Genomic DNA, 22,704 nt, shown 5'->3' on the forward strand with positions numbered 1-22,704 from the left:
TTTAATGTCTATTTTCCCTTATTTCTGTAATTTCCTTCCTTCATGTGCATAGAGACTTTAATCTTATTTTTTGTGATATGCACTGTATAATCATGGTTTATCATTATTATCATTATTACAAACGGAGACAAAAAAAAAAATTGTGAACGTCTACCGTGAGTTTCAAACACGCTCACCTCAGTCAGGCCCAGGCAGCGCTTGCGTATGAGAGCGTTGAGGCAGCCGCTGAGGGTGCGGGTGAGGAGGACGTTGGTGGACTTGCGGATCATGTCGTCCCGCTCCGTCTGGGTTAGATGGAGGTCCTGGGAGAACTTGTGGCAGGCATAGATGAACTCCTTGATCTGCCGGTACACCTTGGGCACGAACTCAGAGAAGGGCAGCCGCTTCGGGTAGGGCGCCTGAACAGACATGGAAGGGTGGGGTAGAATGCTACTGTCTATTGCATTCAATGAGAGTATGGTACAACTCAGTCTGATGCGGATACTAACCGGTACTGAGCTCTAACTGGCCATTTAAATCTGTTGTTGCCATTGCTTCATGTTGGAGGCAGAAGGCCAATATTTCCACAGAATTCAGCATGGAAATTATTTCAATTGTAATTTATCTACCCTCATCTAAAAGTGATTATTCATGTCAAAATGAACAGGCTACTACAATCTTGTCAAAGCAGAGAGATATAATGTACAATGAAGGAACATACTTTACAAAGATTTTGGCAAAATCGGGACAAAAGATAAGTATTTAGTGTTCCAGTAATCAAAAAGCAAACATAATGATCTTACAAAGATAAAATATCAAAAAACAATTTTTAAACAGAATCCAAAGCATTTTCTTTCAATTCTTCTCAGGCAGTTTTTACCACAACCATAAAATTTGTGTACACTTCACCAACATTTACAATGCTTGTCTGCGCTTTAAAGCAATAGTGCTCAAATAAAATCAAAATGGATATCACAAAAGTATCCTTCTTGCATTATTACTATTTTCCAAAGATGACTATTGAATGATAGGATTCATATTGCGCTGACTCCCTATACTGTATACGCCATATATTTTGAGAGTCTAAATTTTCGCGAATCGAGACTTCCCGACGATTTCGCGAGTGGTTAAATTCGCGACCGTGGAGTCCTTTACTGAACGCAGAAATGTGTACGCGTACATCCCATTCATATCTGGATCAGAGTCAATATTTTCGCATGTCTTTAATTTCGCGAATTGCAGCTGACTCACGAAATTCGCGAAAATAAAAACCTCGCGAAATATTCGGCGTATACAGTAGTTTACCTTGTCTATCTTCTCATCCCTGAGCGGGAAAGACCTGATGAGATCATGGTACTCTGTCTCTGATTGGACGGCCATGGCGGTGTAGTTATCCTCATCAAAGATGTCGCTGCATGCCAAATGAAAAACAGGACATCCGGACATTTAAAAAGGGTAAGGACAGAGTTCATGTATCCCAATTCTGTTGAAATAACCAATAATATCTACATGATATTTCAATACTGGTTTTACACACCCAACATTTAAGAAATAGATCAACATTAAAGTCATTAAACCAGATAGATAGATTATGGATGAAATACAGACATGGACAAGGATACAGATGCAGATACTACTGCAGATGTGGAGAAAGATGCAAATATGGATACAGATATGATCATATGGATATGGATACTGATCTGGATATGGATATGGATACTGACATGGATCTGGATCTGGATTTGGATATGAATATAGATATGGATATGGATATGAATATTAAAATGGATATTGAACAGATACACGTATGGATAGGGATATGAATATGAAAATCGATATCGAACGGATGCATGTATGGATATGGATGTGGATGCGAATGCAGATGTGTATATGGATGTAAATGTAGCAACAGATGGGGCTACAGATACAGATATATGAGTGGATACAGACATGAATACAGATATACACATAGATGTGAGCTTAAATCAAACTTTTGTGCATTACTGTGTCTTCTCTTGATGGAAAATACGTAAAGCTGGTTTTTCTCCTACCTGAAGACTTGGACCCATTTCTTCATGAGAATCTCGTTGTATTGATCCTTGAGATCCAGCAGGAACTCTGTGAGAGGCCCTGTGTTGAAACCATAACTCTGTGGAAGAGACAGAGGATTGGAGGAAAGAATTATCAATGTAGGAGATTTTTAACAAGCACAAATCGTCTGTTGAGAATGAGAAGGGTGTTAAGTTGTCTTGAACACTATGGGTTTAGTGACAACTTAACGCCCAATATCATTCTCAAACGACGAAATATAGGGTGACAGGACGTTACACAGCTCCTTCCACCCACGTGTCGAAATGGGCTGCCAGGCAGGGGCCACATACTTCTAACACTATCAAGCTAGTTCCGTTCGTACAACTTGCCCAACAAGTGTTTCAATTTGCCCTGGAAAAGTGGGCCTGAGAGCTAGTAGTACTCTGGGGGAGTATGACAGTGTATAAATATGTAAATCTCAGGAATGGGCTTCAAAATGCAATTTTGTTCTAGGGCTATTCCATTTGCAGATCAGTTGCCATTTACATATGGTCACAAAAATACCATCTATATCTCACCAGAAGTGTTCTTGACCTATATCCTTTGCTTTGGACATGATCAAGGACAAAAGATAAAGTCTCAAAAAGAACATCACATGCACAAGCCATTCAAGCCATTGTACATCTTCAGAAGCATTCTTGGCTTTCCAAATTGGCACACAAAATGTGCTCTCTTACAGCCATCAATTGCAAATTTCAAGTCAAAGTTATCAGAGGTTAGTGAAGACAGCAACTAAAAAATGACAGAAGACTGGTGAACATTTTCTACCACACAGCAATAGCCTGGACATGTGTGAAATAAGATCAAAATCAGGTGAGAAAATGACACCATTAATTATCAATGCTGTGCTTGAATTCCAAATCTTCACTTGGATGTGAACAACATACAAATGACTTTATGGTACGTTGAGCATTGTACTCACATTTACAGTTTGTACAAAGAGAACTACCAGGTTCTTGATCCGTAGGAGCAGCGTTGCATCCGTGCAGTATGCCTGTGGTTAACACAAGAAGTGCATCAATGGTTTGAACTGTGTTTGTACAAACATTTCTTTATCATCATAAATATACATGTATTAATGAACTACAATTATCATTTGCAGCAATACTGCTTGCAGTAGTAATAGCTGCAGCTCTAATTTAATATTATTGTTTTATCATAATGGTATTACTATCACAGAGTTATGGAATTACATAGTTTTAGAAGCTTTTCCTGAAAAAAACAAAACAAAACAAAACAAAACTTGTGTTTAAAGGGACTGTACAGTACTGGTTGAGGTGGGGATTCATGTTTTGAACATGAATTAAGTGAGATAATGAGAAACCTCTTACGAAATATGAAAGAGCACATGTAATTTTAGGAAAGATTCAACATTTATTTGATGAAAATTGGTTTTCAAATGGCCGAGATATCCAAAAAAGTGATAATAATAAAAGGCGACAGGCCACACCTTTTATTAGGATCTCTTTGTTTAACCTTGTTTTGGATATCTTGGCCATTTCAAAACCAATTTTCATCAAATAAACTGTTGATACCCCTTAGAATTGTATGCTCTTTGACATCTCATAGAGTGGTTTCTGAATATCTTGCAAAACGTTAAAAGCTAAATCCTCACCTCAACCAGAACCGTACACACCCTTTAAGACAAGAAGAGATGTAAAGAGCAACTCACTGAATTGTTTCTAAGCGTGCTACCGATCTTGGACAGAGCCGTGTTCCACAGGTCGTCCAGGTACTCTCTCGTTACGAGTCCTTCTGTCGTGTTGAGGACGTGGTCCTCCAGAACGAAAAATCTGAACACAAACACACACATGGGCACACAATCAAACTTACAATGAATGCATCAAGTGATATCCTATTTTTATAATCATAGTTAAACTTCTACCGATAGTGCGTTATGAAATATAAATGTTCCCTATGCACTTTACAGTTATCTATTTTACACACACACATTCAAAAAAAAAAAATTATAAGCATATCGTATATATTATATTACATTATTATTATACAGAGTATTCACCGACGCAATCCACAAAGCAATACTCAGATTTGTTAGTGTGATGGTAAATGTATCAAGATTTGTTTTGTGTGAATAGTAAAAGTTCTAAAAATCACAGGCCATATGTAAACACCTTCATACATGTGACAATTGTCATTCACCATCATAATGCATCTAAACACTCCACACACACATCACAACACATATTACATTTGCATTCAATATTGCAATGCCCTCTCAGCCAATCACTCAGCCATATTACAAATGAATCATACTCACCCTAATATCTGATGAAAGTACTTCTTGTAGTGATCTAATGATTCATACTGCAACAGGAAGAAAACGAACATAACAATTTATAAATACATGAAGAACACTGATGTCTAAATATTAAATTAAATACTACGAGTAAATACTTTTAACCGAAACAAGTCCAATCATCACTGAACACTGAAAGTAGAAATACCGAAATAATGCATACGAAGTAGGACTGTTTGTCATCAAATGATTGGCCACTAGACCTGCGTTGCCACAACTGCATTATATTACCAATCTTTCAGTCACAAATTCTACTCTTTTATCATTTCGATGATTTTGTTTAATATCTGAGATAATGTCATTGGAAGTGACAACAGCTTACTTTTCACTTCAGATTACGGCATGCTTTGCAATTGAAGTGGCTGATGTAAAATTTCAATACTTCATCATGACATATTCAATGGTCTTGGACATATTTACATCTCATAGTCATATGATTTCATAACAGTTTCAAAAGTCTTTTAGAACTCCTTTATTGGTGGTCATTGGTCACAGGTATGTGCAGTATGTCTGCCCCTTACATCAACCATCTCCACCTATACATTAAGAACACCAAATTTATCACTACAAATTTAAGCTTTGTTCAACCATTACATTTGAGTGATATAATGCCGTTCTTGGAGCTTATATTTGTGTTACTGGTAACAGATATATACAGCAATCTTGCCCATTACTCCAACCACTGTAATCCGCAAATTACGACCACTAAACTTGTCACAACAAAATTAAGCTTCAACCAACCTTTGTATTTGACTGATACAAAGGTTTATAGATGAAGCTTAAAGTTATTGTAATCTTTCCCAAACCAATGAAAGCTTTTTGCGCCACCAAACTTTGCTTCCTTTCAGAACATCATCCATGTAAATATGTCTGCCTTAAATAACGACAACCTACCAATGAGGTTCCCTCTCTTTGTCTCCCTTGGGTGTCTTTTATCAACAGGTTTCACAGTGTATAAAGTGGAAATGAATCGTTCTTTCTCAGTGGGACTCACCGTGTTGCCCTGAGGTTGTATGGCCAGCTTGGACTGCTTCGTACGCTGCTTGCGGTAGTAGTTCTCAAATACCTCCCTCTCACCCAGCACGGAGTAGATGTGAAGGCATCGGTAGACGGGCGAGAAGTCCACCTTGTCCTGTGGGCTAACCTCCTGTTAGTTACAGGGAGGAGGTCAAGTGTGGAAACAGAGAATGTACGTCAAAGGTTGTCATGTCTGTCCCGTGGTATTTACCCCTTCATGAGGAAACACGGTTGTTTATGGAGGACATTCCATCTCCCCCCCCCCCCCACCCCCAAGAAAGATGTCGTTGAAATAAGCAAATTCAGAGCAACAGACCAGTGCATGTTTGGTATGCTATGGAGACATCGCAATGGTTGCCGTTTTCAACTTCCTGACTGTGAATTTTTCATTGGTGTGACCTCCAAAATTCAAAAACAGGACTTTTGTGCGAAGCTATTTCAAAAGGCATAAACTTCCTTTATCATGAGAAATTTTCCACGAACAAGTAGCCCTTGACATACAATGATCCCAGTAGTGAAGAAAACATGGCTTTAAGAAAAACTGTGAATAACTGAGAAATAAATCAGAACAGAAATGATAATCACAGCCAAAATGACATTGCAGAAACCATGGTAAGTTAACCGAAGAGTTAAAAAGTTCAATCATGCTAAGAGTTTAATCAAGTGAGAGCATCCAAAGCAAACTGAGAGGTTAGCCGGGTTCACACGTACAAATTAGCAGGATGACGAACGCGATGCTCATCCCGAGTTTTTTTGCGAGCGTCCACACGTACCAAATTAGCGGGATAGCGATCGCGATCGGTATCCCGCTAATTTGGCGAGCGTCCACACGTACCGAATTATCCCGCTAATTGCCGATAGAGATAACAACAAAGCCTGCAAACTGGGTCACGCAGCGCCCTTCTCTATCACTGCTTGCGCGCACTTACCTTTGTCCATTGTCTTTTACGCGTCAGTGGTGTGGTTCGCGCGCTGTTGTTGTTGTGCTCCAAAGAGGTGAAGGACCTCTTCGCAGAGGCCTCGCTGTTGTGATGTGCGCATTGCATGATGGGATGTAAAAACTCGAGATTCTAATCCCGACCGTTCACACGTACCAGCGCGCGGCCAATTATCCCGCTAATTGGCGAACCAGCGCAAGATTTCTTGGGATTAGCATCGCGATGCTTATCCCGCTAATTTTCGGGTTTTTTCTGTCCACACGTGCAAAAAACTTGGGATGACGATCGCGATGCAAATCTCGAGATTTGTATCCCGCTAATTGGTGTACGTGTGAACCCGGCTAATATGTGGACAAAATTTGCTCAATTCATCCATCCATCCATCTGACATTGTTGACATAATCTCTCAACATGTCACTTGGTACATTCTACTCACAAACCAGAGACATCTACAAGGAGAAGAATTGTTTTGTTATAACAGACATCTGTTGCAATGAATCAGCAGTTCACAATGCAATACTTGAAGAGTTCAACAAACTTTAGGAAAGAAAAGATGGCCACACCTCCACATGATTCTAAATGGCTAGTGGCTGCAGCTCCATCTGCCATCAGCCAATGGCACGCCTCTATTTCCCCTGTCAGTCACTTGGCCACACCCTCGCAGCACATGTTTGCATTGTGATCACCAGATACCCTGTACTCACTTCCTCTTCCTCCAGCATGAACTCTCCCACGGAGTCCTTGTCTGCCTCAGTGAGGGGTGACTCCGCCTTCACGGTCCGGTGCCTCGCCCGCATGAAGGCTGACGTCTCAAGTGTGCTGCGCTTCTGGACCTGTGGGAAGAAGTCAAGAGCATATAATTCTTGACAAAAAATGCTAAACATATATGGAAGAAATGTGTAGAGTATTTTTAGTTTAAATATTCATCTGGCCGGTGTTTCACACTAAGATGAATTTACATGTACTTATACTAACTTTCAAGCAAAGCCTTCCACACACCACTCAGAGTTTTTTTGGTTAGGAAACAAACCTGCTTCCTAGCTTCTCTCCCGATACTGTCAAGTTACATCTATGAAAGTCCACACATCGTACGACAGACTAACAAATGAACACTCTACTCAGCCCTTGCCTTGTTACACCCAACCTTCCCTCAAGTTGAACTCTCATCCCCTCTCCAATATTGTCTCACTCAAGGCTGACCTCCCTCTTAACCTCATCCCTGGTGAGGAAATGTTGGCATCATTTGCGCTCTACTGAAATGGCATCAAACTAAGAGCACACTAATATTTTTTGGGGAAAAATCAGAAAATGCACTAATAAATTCCCTCATATGCAAAATCACCAAGCAGCTGATGTTCACTGAAATTGGCCTAACATGAAAACTTGACCAGAAGTCAAAGTACCTGCATGGATCTCTCCAGGTGGTATCAGATGCTCCTACCATATTACCATTCCCATTCAACTTTCTATTTACCCCGGGCCCCCTCTGTTTATATGGCATTAACCCGTTGAAGACTAGTCCCGAGTTTCCTTGGCAGGTGTCTATGGGAAATGCGTGTTGTAGCAAAATCAGCCCGTCCTCAATGGGTTAATCAGAAAGAATGATGCACCTGTTTCATAGCTTCCTCCCCGATCCAGTCGGAGTGCTTGCGGATGCTCTCGAGGAAGTCCTTGAGGTCACTCATGGAGGCCTCCTTGATGCTCTCCCGGATGCGCGGGATGTTGTCCGCCATCCGCTCGCAGAATCGGTACCGCCGGACTCGGGGCAGGTATGTGTGTTCCAGCTGTTCCAAAGTCTTAAGGGCGGGGTAGTACCTACATCCCACGGTTACGGACGGTAATTTGAATAGACAGAGAATGATGAGGAATAGGGGCAAGGTGCATACACACATGATGAAAGCGGAACATTTAATACAAAAAGTGGGTCACACAAATTTGGTACTTTTAAAATCCCTACTTCAGTTTCATATTTTATGAAAAGTATGCATCCCCTCCCCTTTATACTGACATATGTTTAGGGTAATATGATTCCCTCTGTTTTCTGAAAGAGGTAAGGCAAGTGTTCTTTCATTATGCTAGAAAAAAGCAAGTACAGGTGATGTTTCATTCTTCAATTGTCCAAGTGTGATGCCATGAAATGTTGTAGTCTTTTCATCCAGCAATGGTGGCACCAAAATTCAAAAACTCATATCAGCTGATATTAACAGACTCCACTCATGTGTTCTACTAATACATTGTCCTGCTGCATTCACTCAATCCAGGTTTGTATAGTTTGGGATTTCATTCTCCTTTAAAGTGAGCGTGAGTATTCCTACAAATCAGCTTCTTTCTAATCAATCACAAACTGCATATTCCAGTACGTGGCTTTATACACATACATAAGCTGTAGGTCTTACTGTACATAAAACACACAAGAAAATACTGTAATGCCATATAAATCAATGCCTATCTACAGAAATTTCCCAGCCACAGAAAATTCTCACCACATACACATGTAGAGCAAAGTTCAGTAATTTCTCAATGCAAAATGTCTTGTTCGCTGTGTAAATAACTTCTTTCTTCATTATTCCTTATTTCTGACTGTACATGGAAGAGTGAGTGCAGTAGACAGAACATAATGCTTGACTGGGAGAGGGGCCCACCTCTTTCTTTCATTTGTGTTAACACTGAGCAGGCTGAGTATTTACAATAGATGTACATGCACACAGACTTTCAATGATGTGAAATGTCTCACCGTTTGCTTTCTATTTGATCGTTGAGCTTGCAGTACATTTCCAGCACTGTGGGCAGAAAAAACAGAAAAACGATGCAAAGGGGGAAAAAAAAAATGAGCTGATCCTTTGCCTAAACCATGTACCTCATTTAAAGCACACTGTTGGCAAAAGACTACCTCGAAATAAAATCAAATAAGACATTACATGATGCAAATAATTGTTTTTGACTTGTCACGCTATTGAACCATGTTTACGTGACAAGTGCTGCTTCCATAACGCAGGCAGGACACTAGAAATTATGATTAAAATGGAATCATCTCCCTTCAATGGTGCTACTGTATTTCTTTCATATAGAAAATGGCCAGACTTCCCAAAATATTGTGCCAAAATATGGTTGTAGTTTTTAATACAAAATTTGCACTCGGCAACTACAGCATGACTAGGAAATTTGAGGGTTTTTTACCTTCTTTCTATCTTTTTTGTTGTTTGTTTGTTTGTTTGTTTCCGTCTCTTAAGCAAATTATCAGAAATGCATTTTGCTTCAGTTTACACGTCAGACTGATCTTCTATATCATACATACTGTATCATTAAGAGAACTTATCAAAGTACAGGTAAACAAACTTTATTGCTAATCTTCACAAAGAAAGACTTTTTTCTCCCTTCTTCTTTAATCATATTGACACATGTTTTTATTCACTTCTTAAAGAAGAAATATCCTCTGTGATTGAAGATGGTCACCAAGACTACATGTATTCCTCACTGTGTTTACAAATGTACATCAAAAGTTGGTACATTTCATAACAAACATGGAGAGCTCATTATGCATCTATTAGTATGGAATACAATACACACTTAACTTCAACAGAGACTTGAATTCTCAGGCAAACATTGACACAGAGACCCATGTTTACAATCAACTTATCATTTTCTCATATTGCCATTCATCTTGGTATGTGAAAGCATACTCCATGTAAATCATTGACAAAATATTTCCTACAGTACAATTGAACTCCACACGGCACAAATCATTAACCAGGGTGCCACTTCTGATCAGCAGAGCCTGGACAAATGCGTGACAATGTTTGGCTATTTTGGTTGAGTCATCACATATAATATGCCTTCAACAACTAAGATCTCTCCCAGCAGAAAGAGAGGGAAAAAATGTACACATCAGTATGTCTGTGTTTGTGTGTGTGTGTGTGAATGCATATTTTGTGTATACAGACAAATGCAAATACCAGTTATTTTGATGGGTGCCGAGTAGCTGTACATTGTAAGTCTTTCACTCCATCAGCATGCATTACACTTTCACTGGTATCCACCAATAATATCAAAGTTTATCAGTATTAACTATTCTGGATCACCAGATAAAGAATAGTACCACCATCTGGATCAAATTTTGTGATGCTATTTAATTTGTTATTAGGTTGTCCAGCATCACTCTTCTTTTTTATTCTTCTTTCTCTGTGTTGTTATTTTGTTGTTGTTTTTTTCATTTTAATCCCTTTATTGCCCTGTTTTCTCTTTAGATCAAGGACTATACAATGAATCACTCACTGCATACAAATGCAAAAATAGCATGAAACTTCAAACTTCTTCCTTCACTGGAAAATGATAGATATTGCCAAAGGGAAAAAAAAAATCTTGGTGTGAAAGGGTTAAAGTAATTGTCATACATGTCTGTGCTTCTATAAAGATCTCTTCGGGGGGGGGGGGGGGGGGAGGAATGAGATAACTTGTTCAGTTCAGTTCACTGCTATTACATTTTCTGAATTTAATCTATTGTAATGTTTTCAAAAACTATAATCGAGCTTTTGAATAATCAAATTTCATGTCTTCCTCCTGTAAAACATTCAAGATATTTCCCCTGGATCAATGTAAACCACAACCACATATCATCCATCATGCAGTGGGAGCTGTGTGTTTGCTGAGTCATCGACACAACCTACCAAAACCTATCACTACTAGTGTGTACAACCACAAACCTTCGTGTTTAATAAGAATTTGAGGACAATGGTTTGTGTATCCAAAGCCTTCCACCATTAATAGACTTGGAGGACTTTTCCTTATCTATTCTTCAATCACAAAACGGCAAGAGCAGAGCAAAACTTTCTTATTTCCTGACATGACTGCTACACACAAAACTTAAAGGACAAGTCCACCTTCACAGACATGTGGATTGAATAAATGCAGCAATATTAAAGGGTGTGTACAGTTCTGGTCGAGGTGTAGATTTAGCTTTTAACATTTTGCGAGATATTCAGAAACCACTCTATGAGATGTAAGGGGGACTGCAGTTCTAAGGGGTATCAAAAGTTTATTCGATGAAAATCGGTTTTGAAATGGCTGAGATATCCAAAAACAAGGTGAAACAAAGAGATCCTAATAAAGTTGTGGCATGTCGCCTTTTATTCTTAGCACTTTTTTGGATATCTCAGCCATTTGAAAACCAATTTTCATCAAATAAACGTTGAATCCTTCTTAAAATTACATGCTTTTTCATATTTCATAAGAGGCTTTTCATTATCTCACTTAGGAATGTTCAAAACATGAATCCCTACCTCAACCAGTACTGTACAGTCCCTTTAAAGTAGAACACATCAGTGAAAGTTTGGGGAAAATTGGACAATTCGTTCAAAAGTTGTGAATTCTTAAAAGTATCTGCACAGTCACTGCTGGATTAGAAGACTACTACAGTGTATGATGTCACATGCATAGAATTATCTCGAAAATAAAGAGAATTCCACAAAATTTCTTTGTTTGTAAAAAGTACACATTCCTTCAACTTGTCACTGACATATGTTAAGGGTAATATCATACCCCATGCCTTCTGAAGAAGGCAAGTCAAGCACACTTTTATTATGCGAGAAAAGAGAAAATACAGCTGTATGTTAAATTTTCTTTATACTTCCTTCATATCATTCTACATTGTATACACGTGACATCACAAGCTGTAGTAGTCTTCTTATCCAGCGATGACGGCACTGAAACTTCAAAAATTCATAACTTTTGAACAGATAGTCCAATTATCCTCTGACTGAAGTGCTCTACTAATATTTCTGTATTCTCTCAATTTACATGTAGGTTAAGGTGACCTTGTCCTTTAATGTTAAGAGACTACTGAGCACAATGGCTTCTGTATCCAAGGTCTTCTACCGTTAAAAAACCTAGAGGATTTTTCCTTATTTATTTAATCACACAATGACAAGAGCAAAGCAAAACTCTCGTTTCCTGATAAAACGGCTACACTGTACATGGAAAACTCAAAGTTAATTTCCTAAAACTTTTGAACAAAAAGAGACTGCCACCGCTGCAAGAGAGACACTCGATATGTCAGACAAATCGGGAACCATTGCTACTCACAGGGGAAGGGTGAGTCATGGAGGTATACACACATGATCGCAGCGATAAGGCACGGCCAACAGGAAAGTGAATCAGAAATCAAGTTTTCGTCTTTTTTTTCTCCAGAACAGGCCACTCTGTAATGGCCATAGTGCTGTCATACATGTACTTGTAGCGTAATCCTAACCAGAACTGACTGTGAACTGTACATATACATGTCAGTGACAGTATCATATGCAAAGAATTTATACAGCAAGGTGCACTGTATTTAAGGTCAGGCCAATATCGTGTGTATCTCTCACAGTAATTCCTAATATCAGCATTTTAAGTATGTCTTTGCCTTTATGAATGCCTCAAGATTTTTAAAAGGAATCAATTGGCAGACACAGTGTATCTACAAATTTGTACAGTGTATGATTGAGTTAATCTTTATTCGCTGGCCACCATGGTATGTTCGATAACCACAACAAGTTCAGGTCTGGTAGTATAGAATTGTGCTACAGTGAATATGTGCACCGACATATAAATAACGGTATGTATCCTGCAGTGTATGCATGGATTATTAGCAGACTGGACAAAAGAAGTCCATATATAACCAATCAATAATCTTTTCAGAACTTGGCTGCTTGCGACAGCCTGTTGTCTGTCAACATTTTCCAAAGATGTATCATGGATTCCCGAGTCTGGCCAACCTTTGCATACATACAACGTAGTTTCCCCACATGTACACACAAGCACAATGGCTGTATATCACTGGACAAAATACAGCAGCATCAATGTACAATGTACATGTACATGTAATACAAAATGTACAAGGCCCAGGGAGGTGCCTTGGACATTATCATACATGTATCTTAGGTATAATACTCACATACATTGTACTTATTACAACATCAGAAAACAAGGTGCCTACAATGGTATGTTGTCTGAATGTACAAGTGTTCACGGTACATGCTAAAATGGAGGTCATTACACTTTGAATGGCTACACTTTTGCGTGGTGGCGTAGTCTACAACTGTCTTAAGATGCAGCTATTTTTTGTACTTGTGGCAACCACAGGGGGACTAGATGAGGACTAATACAGGAGGGACCAAATCAATGATCAGTTTTCATATATTTGACTTGAACGTCATGTATGAGAGTAAGCTAAATGATCTTCACACAATGATGAATAATCAGTCACATTAAGTTCAAATGAAAATTTGTGTACAACCATATCAACTGTTCTGGTATTCTTGTGTTGTCTGTCATACAGAGATGACATCTTTTCACCAAAATCATTCTTCTTATTCCTTGGCTGCATTAAACTCAAGGCAAAACTATTTGTTTACAGGGCCCATAATAATACATGTAAATATGGAATATTGCATACTGATCCCACAAGTAATACTCATACTCAACACTCTCCAGGTAGATGGACAATCTTTCTTAGAACTTATCTAATACAGCATGATCGTTATATTGTGATCAGTTTATATTCTATGCATATTGTTAAAGGTTAGAACTCAAGGGAATATGAATATAATGTGCATACATTTTATGTAGTTGGTGGGTTGTTTTTACCATACCTACTGCACAAGGTATGCTGCAATCAATCAGTTTGCACCATGTACACATAACCCAGGCATTCATTGCATTATTCTATCAGATTCAAACAATTTGCAATTTTCATTCCAAAGCATTGTACAAAATTACAGCATAAATCTCCTACGAATATATTCTACAGATGAAAAGGCAACACTCAAACTGATTTTGGTTCACAAGGGGCACTCTGAAATTTTATTTTTTTTAAAAATGTTAAGAAATATATCAAAAAGTGGACTAACAATGGCTTATATTCTACATTGTTTATACTTTATGTACAAAGTAACTCACGCACACACATACACAGCGAAAGAAGGCCTACCATTACTATATCTTGGTGACATGCAACAGTAGACAAAAAATAATACAAACAACACACAGCATGCAATGCAGTCCAAAACAAACATTTTATACAATAAATTGTGTTAAAGACTGAAATTTCAAAAACAGAAGAAAATAATTCCAAGTGAATTGTTATGGAAAAACAAATCATTCTCTCTTGTTCATTGTAAACTAGCACATACATGTACTGGAAGTTCATAAACTGCAAGCGGCATCAGAGCACGGTCAAAAGTGGTAATTTTTTTTTTTTTTTTTTTTTTTTTTGCTGTGGTCATACCTGGTAGGCAGGTCTGGAGATGGTCAATGGTGGCCATGATATTCCGCAGCTTGCTCCTGGTCATTTGTAACTCTTCCGCCTTCTCGATGACCGGCTGGCCAGATTTCTGCAGTGCCTGGTTGGTTGTGAGCACACCATCCTGGAACAGACAGGCCATTTTAAGATGTCAAATTACATGAATCACTTTTCTTTTGAAGGATGAGACATTATCAATTTGATGTTGCGACGCACTGTTTGGGTGAACCACTTTCTGTTCATGTTGATTGGTGTGCAGCTTTCGTATTTGTATGGAACACTAGCTGCAGTCACACTGGTAAAATTTCACAAATTTTAAGTTCTTGAAGTTTTGCCAGTGTGATCACAAACTTCCTGAAAAAATACAATGAAACCTCTCGCAAAATTTCCCGCTAAAAGAAGACTTGTATTTTCCCAAAACCCTACAAATCTTCTCGAAGTTTGCGCAGTCTGGAAGGATGCAACTGAAATTTCGTGAAATTTGTCACATGACCTGCCCATTGTAGTGCCTCTGAAGCAAGCGCTCAATGGGATGTACATGTGTGCATTATATTGTTCTGTCACAATCAGAGGTTGTCAGATGGCATGCACTCTCTTCTATGTCGAGTTTTGGCACCAGTGACCCAAACTACGCGAACTGAAACTTCAAGAAGTTTGGGTGCCAGTGTGAATGGACAAGCAAATTCTGCAAAGAGTTCTCAACATTGAAATTCAAAAAGATTTGCCAGTGTGAACGTGGCAAGTGTGTCTTGCTTTTATTTGTACAGAGAGGCACAACACACAATTTTTAATGTGTAGACGTTGACGCACCATCAATATTCATATTTTCATGCGTGGATAAAATCGCTGGAACTTGTTTCTATTCCAGAGGACTGCAAATTACTCATGCATGGGACAAGAGAGTGCATTCATATATACTGTACGTACCTTCAGCCTCTTTGCATGAGCTCTGACTTGTAGGAGCTCGCCGACACTGTCCACAAAGCCCTGGTAGTGGAAATTGCACATCCGCTCGATGTCGCGGTCGTGGTCGGCGATGCGGGCCTTGAGGTGCTCGCCAAACTCCTGCTGCCCTTTGCCATCTTGGATGGCTCTGGGGAGATACAGCAAGGGATTGCAGATGGTATCAATCACCGTTTACTCCCCCACAATCCAAAGACTCACATGAACACATAGGCAACTCATATGAACTGGGTGCAAAACAAGCTGGTCTGTACAGTTTATGTGACAGCAAAAAATAAATTTATAAATAGATAAATAAATGAATAAATAAAATAAAATGAACAAATAAAATGGCGATTTGTTCAAGGAATGCAACTGAATGTCACTCTGACTAAAACCACTGACTTCTGAACAAAATCACATTCAATAATACAATAAGTAACATTTTCTTGGAAATCCCTCGCTTTCAATTACTGTGTATTTCCTTTTTATTTCTATTTGGTCATTTGAGACTACTCTCAGTCAACCCTGGGGAATTCTATGACTTTTATCAATGAAAACAATGAAACTGATATCATCATGGATAGGATAGGAGAATGACACGTAATACAAAGTCTGGGTGCTTTTTATAACACTTAAGGATTCTTGAAGGTATGCAGTCAAACAAACAATGAACAATAATATGCTTAAATTGTGAAAGAAATGAAATGAAACGAAAGCTTTTCTTTACTCTCCCTTATAGAACACTAATGACAAATAGTAAAGAAATTAAATTACAAAAAGATACATCATAGTGCAATAGCAATAAAGTTTCTGGGAATTAATAGATTAACACCTTTGCCAAAGATAAAATAATGGAAATTTGCTGACACCCTTTCATCAACTTTAAGTCACACATTTAATAGCACATTATCAAATGTCTGGGTGCCACTTCCTAATTAATGCTTCCTAAACACTCTCACTTTCATCAAACAAATGCATTGAATAAAACAAAACACACACACACACAAACACACACACACACACACACTGCATACAATCATGTGTACATGGCTCTGAACCAAATGACAGAAATACTAAATTGCAAACCTTTCTCAACTCTCACCCTAGAGGCTAGAGTCATTACTGTGCAACACTCAAATAAATTGCTCTACCGCAGATGTTTATCACGCATCACACCTTCCAAAGACCATGAAACAGTCCTTGCATTACAATGTTTTCAAGTATTACTTTCCAGAAACATTCCCTCCCTATTTATCTCCGCCCCCCCCCCCCCCCACCCAACACACAAACACATTTACATTGTAACACTGCCTACACTGTCGCTACAAGCCACACAAACTTTGATTCACAAAATTGGAATTTAAAAATGGGTCAGTGAAATATCATGATCGGTGTTTGTCAAATATCATCAATTTTAATATCATGCCTTATCATCCAGCTTTCTATCACAACAGCATTCTGATTCAGCTTGGAACAAAGTGCAAGATTACATGTACTAGCTACAAGGTAATCATTTGATGCCTTGTAGCAAAATACATAATTACAATATAGCCATTTGAAGTCACAGGGTGTCATGCTAAAATTACTGACATTTGACATGCTCATCACATGCTCATCACATAGAATCTCCCATACCATACATTTTCACAGAGGGGAGGGGGGGGCATTTCATCAAGTGTTTTGTCGGTGATTTTCACTGACAAATTTGCTCTCAGCCAGTCATATGCAAGGATTTCAGAAGCTGAAAACAATTGTCAGTGACTGACAAGTTTCATGACATGCTGCCCTGTTGTTCATCGATGAAATAAAAACAAAAACTGCCTCATTGGGCAAAATTCCCATTTTTATACAAATCTTGCACAGAGTTTCACTTTAACAGTACATACCGGTAAGTAGATACATGTAATGTGTGACTGATACATACAGGAATGAAGTCCAGTACTTGTGAATCAATTGTATTGTGCTCTGGTGTTAAAGGCATAATTTACGATTTGCAGAAACAAAACCCCAGCATTAGTGCTTTAAAATAGTTCTAAAATGTGAGTTAGGGATAGAAACAACCAATGTAAAAATTTGAACCAGTATAATCGATGTTAAAGGGATTGTACAGTTCTGGTTGCGACCTAATCTCAGGTTTCTAACATTTTTTGGTGAGATAATGAGAAACCACTTATAAAATATGAAAGAGCATGTAATTCTATGAGGAATTCAATGTTTATTTGATGAAAATTGGTTTTGAAATGGCTGAGATATCCAAAAAAGAGCGATTCTAATAACGTGTGGGACCCACACTTTATTACGATCTCTTTGTTTTACTTTGTTTTTGGATGTTTCAGTAATTCCAAACCCGATTTTCATCAAATCACTTTGAATTCCTCTTTAATAAACTGGTATGCTCTGTACTGTAAAATACATGTTTTCTTGGTATCTCGCAAAAAGTTAACAGCCCAATTCTCATCTCCACAATACTGTACCATCCCTTTACAGTAAGTATTGTTAAATATACAAATGTGAACAATAGTTATAATAAAAACGTATCCAGACTAAACCGTCTACAGTTATGGTTTAAAGAGAAAAATAGTGATATCTCCTTATATTTTAGGCTTTATTGCAAAAATTTTATATGATAGGATGTTTTGTGATATACATATGTACAACTGACCTATGTGACACATATGCATCAAAAGTGATATCTTGAAAATTTTTTAAATCACTGCTCCCAAAGGTAAACAGGACCTAAGATCTAAATTCTATTAATGGTTACATTTGTACTTTATCTAACAGTACCTTTAACTTGTGTTTGGTCCTGGCATCATCTGTTGCTGGACCTACAGGTGTATTATCATATCCTCATAATTAAACAGAGTCAATATTGAATCATCTAAAACCTACTGATATCAAAATCTGCCTGAAATACGACAACAAAACTGATGCAAGCACTTTTTTTCGTGTGTAAATATTGAGTTCAAACAAGTTTTGCCTATTTCAATATATTCTGTTTTTATCAGAACAGATCAAATGTCATTTGAGTTTTCCCTGTTTTTTAATCTTATCACCTACCATAGTAAAATTCCATATGAATGAGTAAGGAAGGTATACAAGTCTAAAAACATTGTTAAAGCATTTCCACAGGAAATGCACTTCTATCACTCATTTAAAAATGTGCCAAGTGTGAACCAAATTTGCAATTTGCAAACAACTGAATTCATAATATTCTTAAAATCTTCCAGAATGCAGACTCACTATCATTCTCGATAAATGTGATACATCATGACATCTTGTACCCTCATATCAGATTTACCAGTCATACAAACATGTACAGTTGTAAAGCTTACAGCTGGTTTCTCCAGTACCCATACCTCAGTAGATTTTTTGTTTCCCTCTCTCCACATACAAGTTAGAGATTATTTCAACAACCACATTCTTCATGAAATACAAATCTCTATTTCTACTGCTCAAACATTGTTATCATCACTCTAGTAAAGTAATGCTTTCTTTGAGTGGAGATCTCATAGATAAATTTGCGGAAAAAACAAACAAACAAAAACATGTTTAACATCATATCAAAATCATACTTTTTGAAGATAACATCCAATGTAATTTCATAAGAGCAGCAGAAAAAAAGGAAGGATAATGGCAAGATGTCAAGACTTATTGTCTGGACAATTCTGGAAAGGTCAACAATACACATTGATACTTCTCTTATTGTCGGGGGGGGGGGGGGGGGGAATTTCAGCATTTGTCACTTTTATCTGTAAATTAAACCTTTATACCTGCATATTGTATACCTATAACTATGAATGAAAATAACATCATCAGCATCCAATATCTTCAAAGGCAAATTCATCCAAAAGCTGAACCAAACAAATACTAAACTACAAAACATTGTACTTCAGCTGGAAATCTATTTCACATGGGCTTCTACTACACAGGAGTCCTCATACCTGCGAATGGTTTGTATGAATATCCACTCCTCTGCCCGAAGCACATACTCTGGATGTGTGACATGTTTAAAAGCACATGATATCCAATACCTGAGATCAGCAATCATTTTTGGACCGCTTTTGAAAATTTCACGCTGAGTAACTATTTGATCGATCTTTGCACGCCACATATGACTGATTGCAGACTTGCGGTACAGGCTCATTCTTGAGGTGGGGATGCTTTACCAGTTTACAATGTATAATGAGAAAAGTTGTATATTTGTCCGAGCTGTCCTGATTACAGCATCTTTGTCGACAGCAAGATCATAAGTCCACAGTCCTCACTTTGTAAGAGTGGCAATTTGAATGAGTATTCAGTGCGTGCTGACAGAAAAGGCAGACAACTGCACAACAAGTGTATAATTCTTGGCTTGGCCAATTTCAATATGGCATGACAAGTGTAAAATTCTTGGCTTGGCCTATATCAGCGTGGCTAGCATGTTAGATATTGTTAGAGGAAACTTTCTGGCCCTATGCCTGATTTGAATTCCAGATTGATCTTGTTTACTCAAACATCACGGCCATCCATCTTGATTGTTTCTTGTAACTAAGTCAGAGAACTTCTCAGACTATCAAAATATCATCTTACCCATACCACTTTGTCATGCTTTGTGAATGACCTTGTGTAAATACAGAGCTTGGTTAGACTTGCACAAGAATAAATCCTCACAAGTTTATCTGCTATTAGAGCATTAGGCTCTTTGGTGATATAGGGATTAGACAGATCTCCAGAGAGATTCAGCATCAGATTTTCTTCCACAATGAATTTATTGATGTAGCATATTACTGCATTGATATACAACATACGCTACAAGATCAATTACTGTTTTGACAGTCAGTCTGGCGAGCAGACGTCTGGCTCTATCAAATGACACAAACAAATCACTAGCCCGACCAGACGCGGTGTGAAGTACAATGTACGTACGGAGACAGGGCTGTGTACAGTTAATAAATCACAGAAATTAATTCATATCTTGGACATGACTTTCTATCGAATCAGGGGAGAAAAAAATAACAGCTAGGCTAAGCAATTGGTGTTAAATTGTAGGTTGATCGCAAATCAGGAAAACAGCTGGTATGATTCTGAATGATAGTGTCACAGACTCCTGAGGAAAAAAAAAAATGCATGATATAGAAAAACATCTGGCAAACATTTCAATGTGAGCTTCGATCTTGGCAGAAGAAAAAACACAATTCACATCAGATCATGCTACAGTCACATCAAGCAAAGCCATGCAATGCAAATTTGGATTCTGACCCTTGACCAAAGTGGCTCATTAATTCATTGGCTTTGGCACTTGATATCGAATCTGGTAGTGTATTGCACCAGTGTTCAGTGGCACAGCCGTGGTCGTGGATGTATCGCAGGTGAAAGTGCACTGACGAACAGGGTCTATACTGTAATTGCTACACGATTGAGTCTAGCCCAAAGAAGATTCCCATCAGAATAATGAATAATTATACACGCCATCATTTCGTACATACCGGACTAACAACGCAGCAGCTGTGCTGTACACCGCAGTTTGGCTAAACAGCATATTGCTCGTGTACCCCAGCGAGTTGAATCTAATGATTTTTCTGCCTTACACACATTCTCTCAAACATACAGAGCCCACACTCCTGTATATCGCACGATCACAGCTTGCGATAATCCTTAGACCCACACACACATACTCTCATCAGGCGGCACTGAGTCAGAAATTTATCCAGCACTTCCGCTGCCTTGGTTCATTTTACCACACACTCTTCAACGACAGGAAGGACTTAAACCTGAAAATCTGGCCGACTGAAGTCGAATCAGAGTCTTCGATGATGCGAATAAGCCGCTCGAAGTCTTGTTTCGGCTCCTCCAGCGAGCCTTTCATCCTTTGGTCTCCGCCAGCCATCATACACACAGCAGCGGTAGCCAGCTAGCCAGCGTACACTACGCCTGTACGTCTACGGGTGCCACCAAACCCCGCCTGTATACATGGCCGATATTACTCAGGAGAACCCCTCTCGCGGATTTCTCGTACGATTTGTGCGTGAACAGCAATAACCCCACACAGAATTTCGAAATGACCCGTAGAAAACTCATCATTTATTCATAAGGTTAGAGAAAAGGGGTAGGGCCTATGAGAGCTCCCCGTTCATCAGCCAGCGGCAGATGGAAACTTGAACTTTGCTTCTTGCCAAATGTTAGTTTCAAGAAATAAAGTTACTTTGAAGATTGATGATGTATCATACATGTCTCAGTGTAAGATTCACAACACAACAAAAACGAATATCGAGTGTGTAATACACGCGCATTATACTCAAATCACTGCAGGGCTGATTGGTACGCCTGCATTTCAGTGGCGCCACAACGGAACCACTTGTTGGTTACACAAAAACATATAAAACAATATTGGTATGCACCTGTAAACAAACACACATAAAACAATTAGAAACGAAAAGGAAAGATGATACACATTTCAGACATTGTTTCAGTATAAGTAGAGCAATAAAAACAGAAAAACGTTAGGTTTTATGTGTATGAGACATTTGTATAGGCTATGTGGCATTACATAATGGTAGTAGAAGGTGGAGGCATCTATACGACTGTATATACCTTATGATCGGAGCTATCAACTCATCCGAGTTCTCGATATCCTGGATGACAGTCTGAGTATGAGTTGCTGCCGCATCGACGCTCACCATGGTCGCAAATGACACGGCCAGGCCCACTTTTCTCCATCGTTCTTCCGCCATCGTGGCCATGGCTGCCGCCAGACAACCTTACACCAACAACGAAGACACACCTCTTTGTGTACCCTTTGGCAGCCGTGCCGTGTTTGCATTCCGTAAAGAGAGTTTATATTTACACAAGAACGCTATCGGAATTGCGAGGAAAAGGGCACAAAAGACCTACTGGTACGTGTAGCCAGCAATCACAGATCCCATGGACGGAGGTATATAGACACACAAGAGAGATTTTCCTCTCTCTCGAATTCCACCGAACAAAAGATTAGTCAACCATAAAAACAGGGCAAAACGCCACTTGCGGTGTGACAGATGGTGGCATTCCCTCAGATCTACTGAGGGAATATCTTTAACTTAGTCGATAAACACATGGGAGAATAATGTTCATAATGTTTGTTTGTTTGTTATTTTTCTGTATTACGCCAAAAATTGTTATTG

At 38.6% G+C, this 22,704-nt stretch overlaps 1 protein-coding gene across 1 annotated transcript in view; it reads right to left on the reverse strand.

Annotated features, from left to right (window-relative positions):
- The window catches only part of LOC139739774 (exocyst complex component 6B-like), a 39,111-nt gene extending 16,836 nt beyond the window's left edge, over window positions 1–22,275 (reverse strand). The window contains exons 1-13 of the mRNA XM_071650367.1: window positions 22,136–22,275; window positions 15,545–15,710; window positions 14,603–14,741; window positions 9,077–9,122; window positions 7,953–8,157; window positions 7,047–7,175; window positions 5,382–5,534; window positions 4,349–4,395; window positions 3,743–3,863; window positions 2,993–3,064; window positions 2,031–2,128; window positions 1,285–1,390; window positions 177–398 (exon numbers count right to left, since the gene is read on the reverse strand). Of these exons, the coding sequence (XP_071506468.1) occupies window positions 177–398; window positions 1,285–1,390; window positions 2,031–2,128; window positions 2,993–3,064; window positions 3,743–3,863; window positions 4,349–4,395; window positions 5,382–5,534; window positions 7,047–7,175; window positions 7,953–8,157; window positions 9,077–9,122; window positions 14,603–14,741; window positions 15,545–15,710; window positions 22,136–22,275 (1,644 nt within the window). The remainder of the gene's footprint in view (window positions 1–176; window positions 399–1,284; window positions 1,391–2,030; window positions 2,129–2,992; window positions 3,065–3,742; window positions 3,864–4,348; window positions 4,396–5,381; window positions 5,535–7,046; window positions 7,176–7,952; window positions 8,158–9,076; window positions 9,123–14,602; window positions 14,742–15,544; window positions 15,711–22,135) is intronic.
- Between the last annotated feature and the right edge of the window lie 429 nt (window positions 22,276–22,704).

Source organism: Diadema antillarum, unplaced genomic scaffold (assembly GCF_040938485.1).
Source record: "Diadema antillarum isolate AM-2024a unplaced genomic scaffold, OU_Dant_1.0 seq00000819_RagTag, whole genome shotgun sequence".
In the NCBI taxonomy this organism is placed as follows: Eukaryota; Metazoa; Echinodermata; class Echinoidea; order Diadematoida; family Diadematidae; genus Diadema; species Diadema antillarum.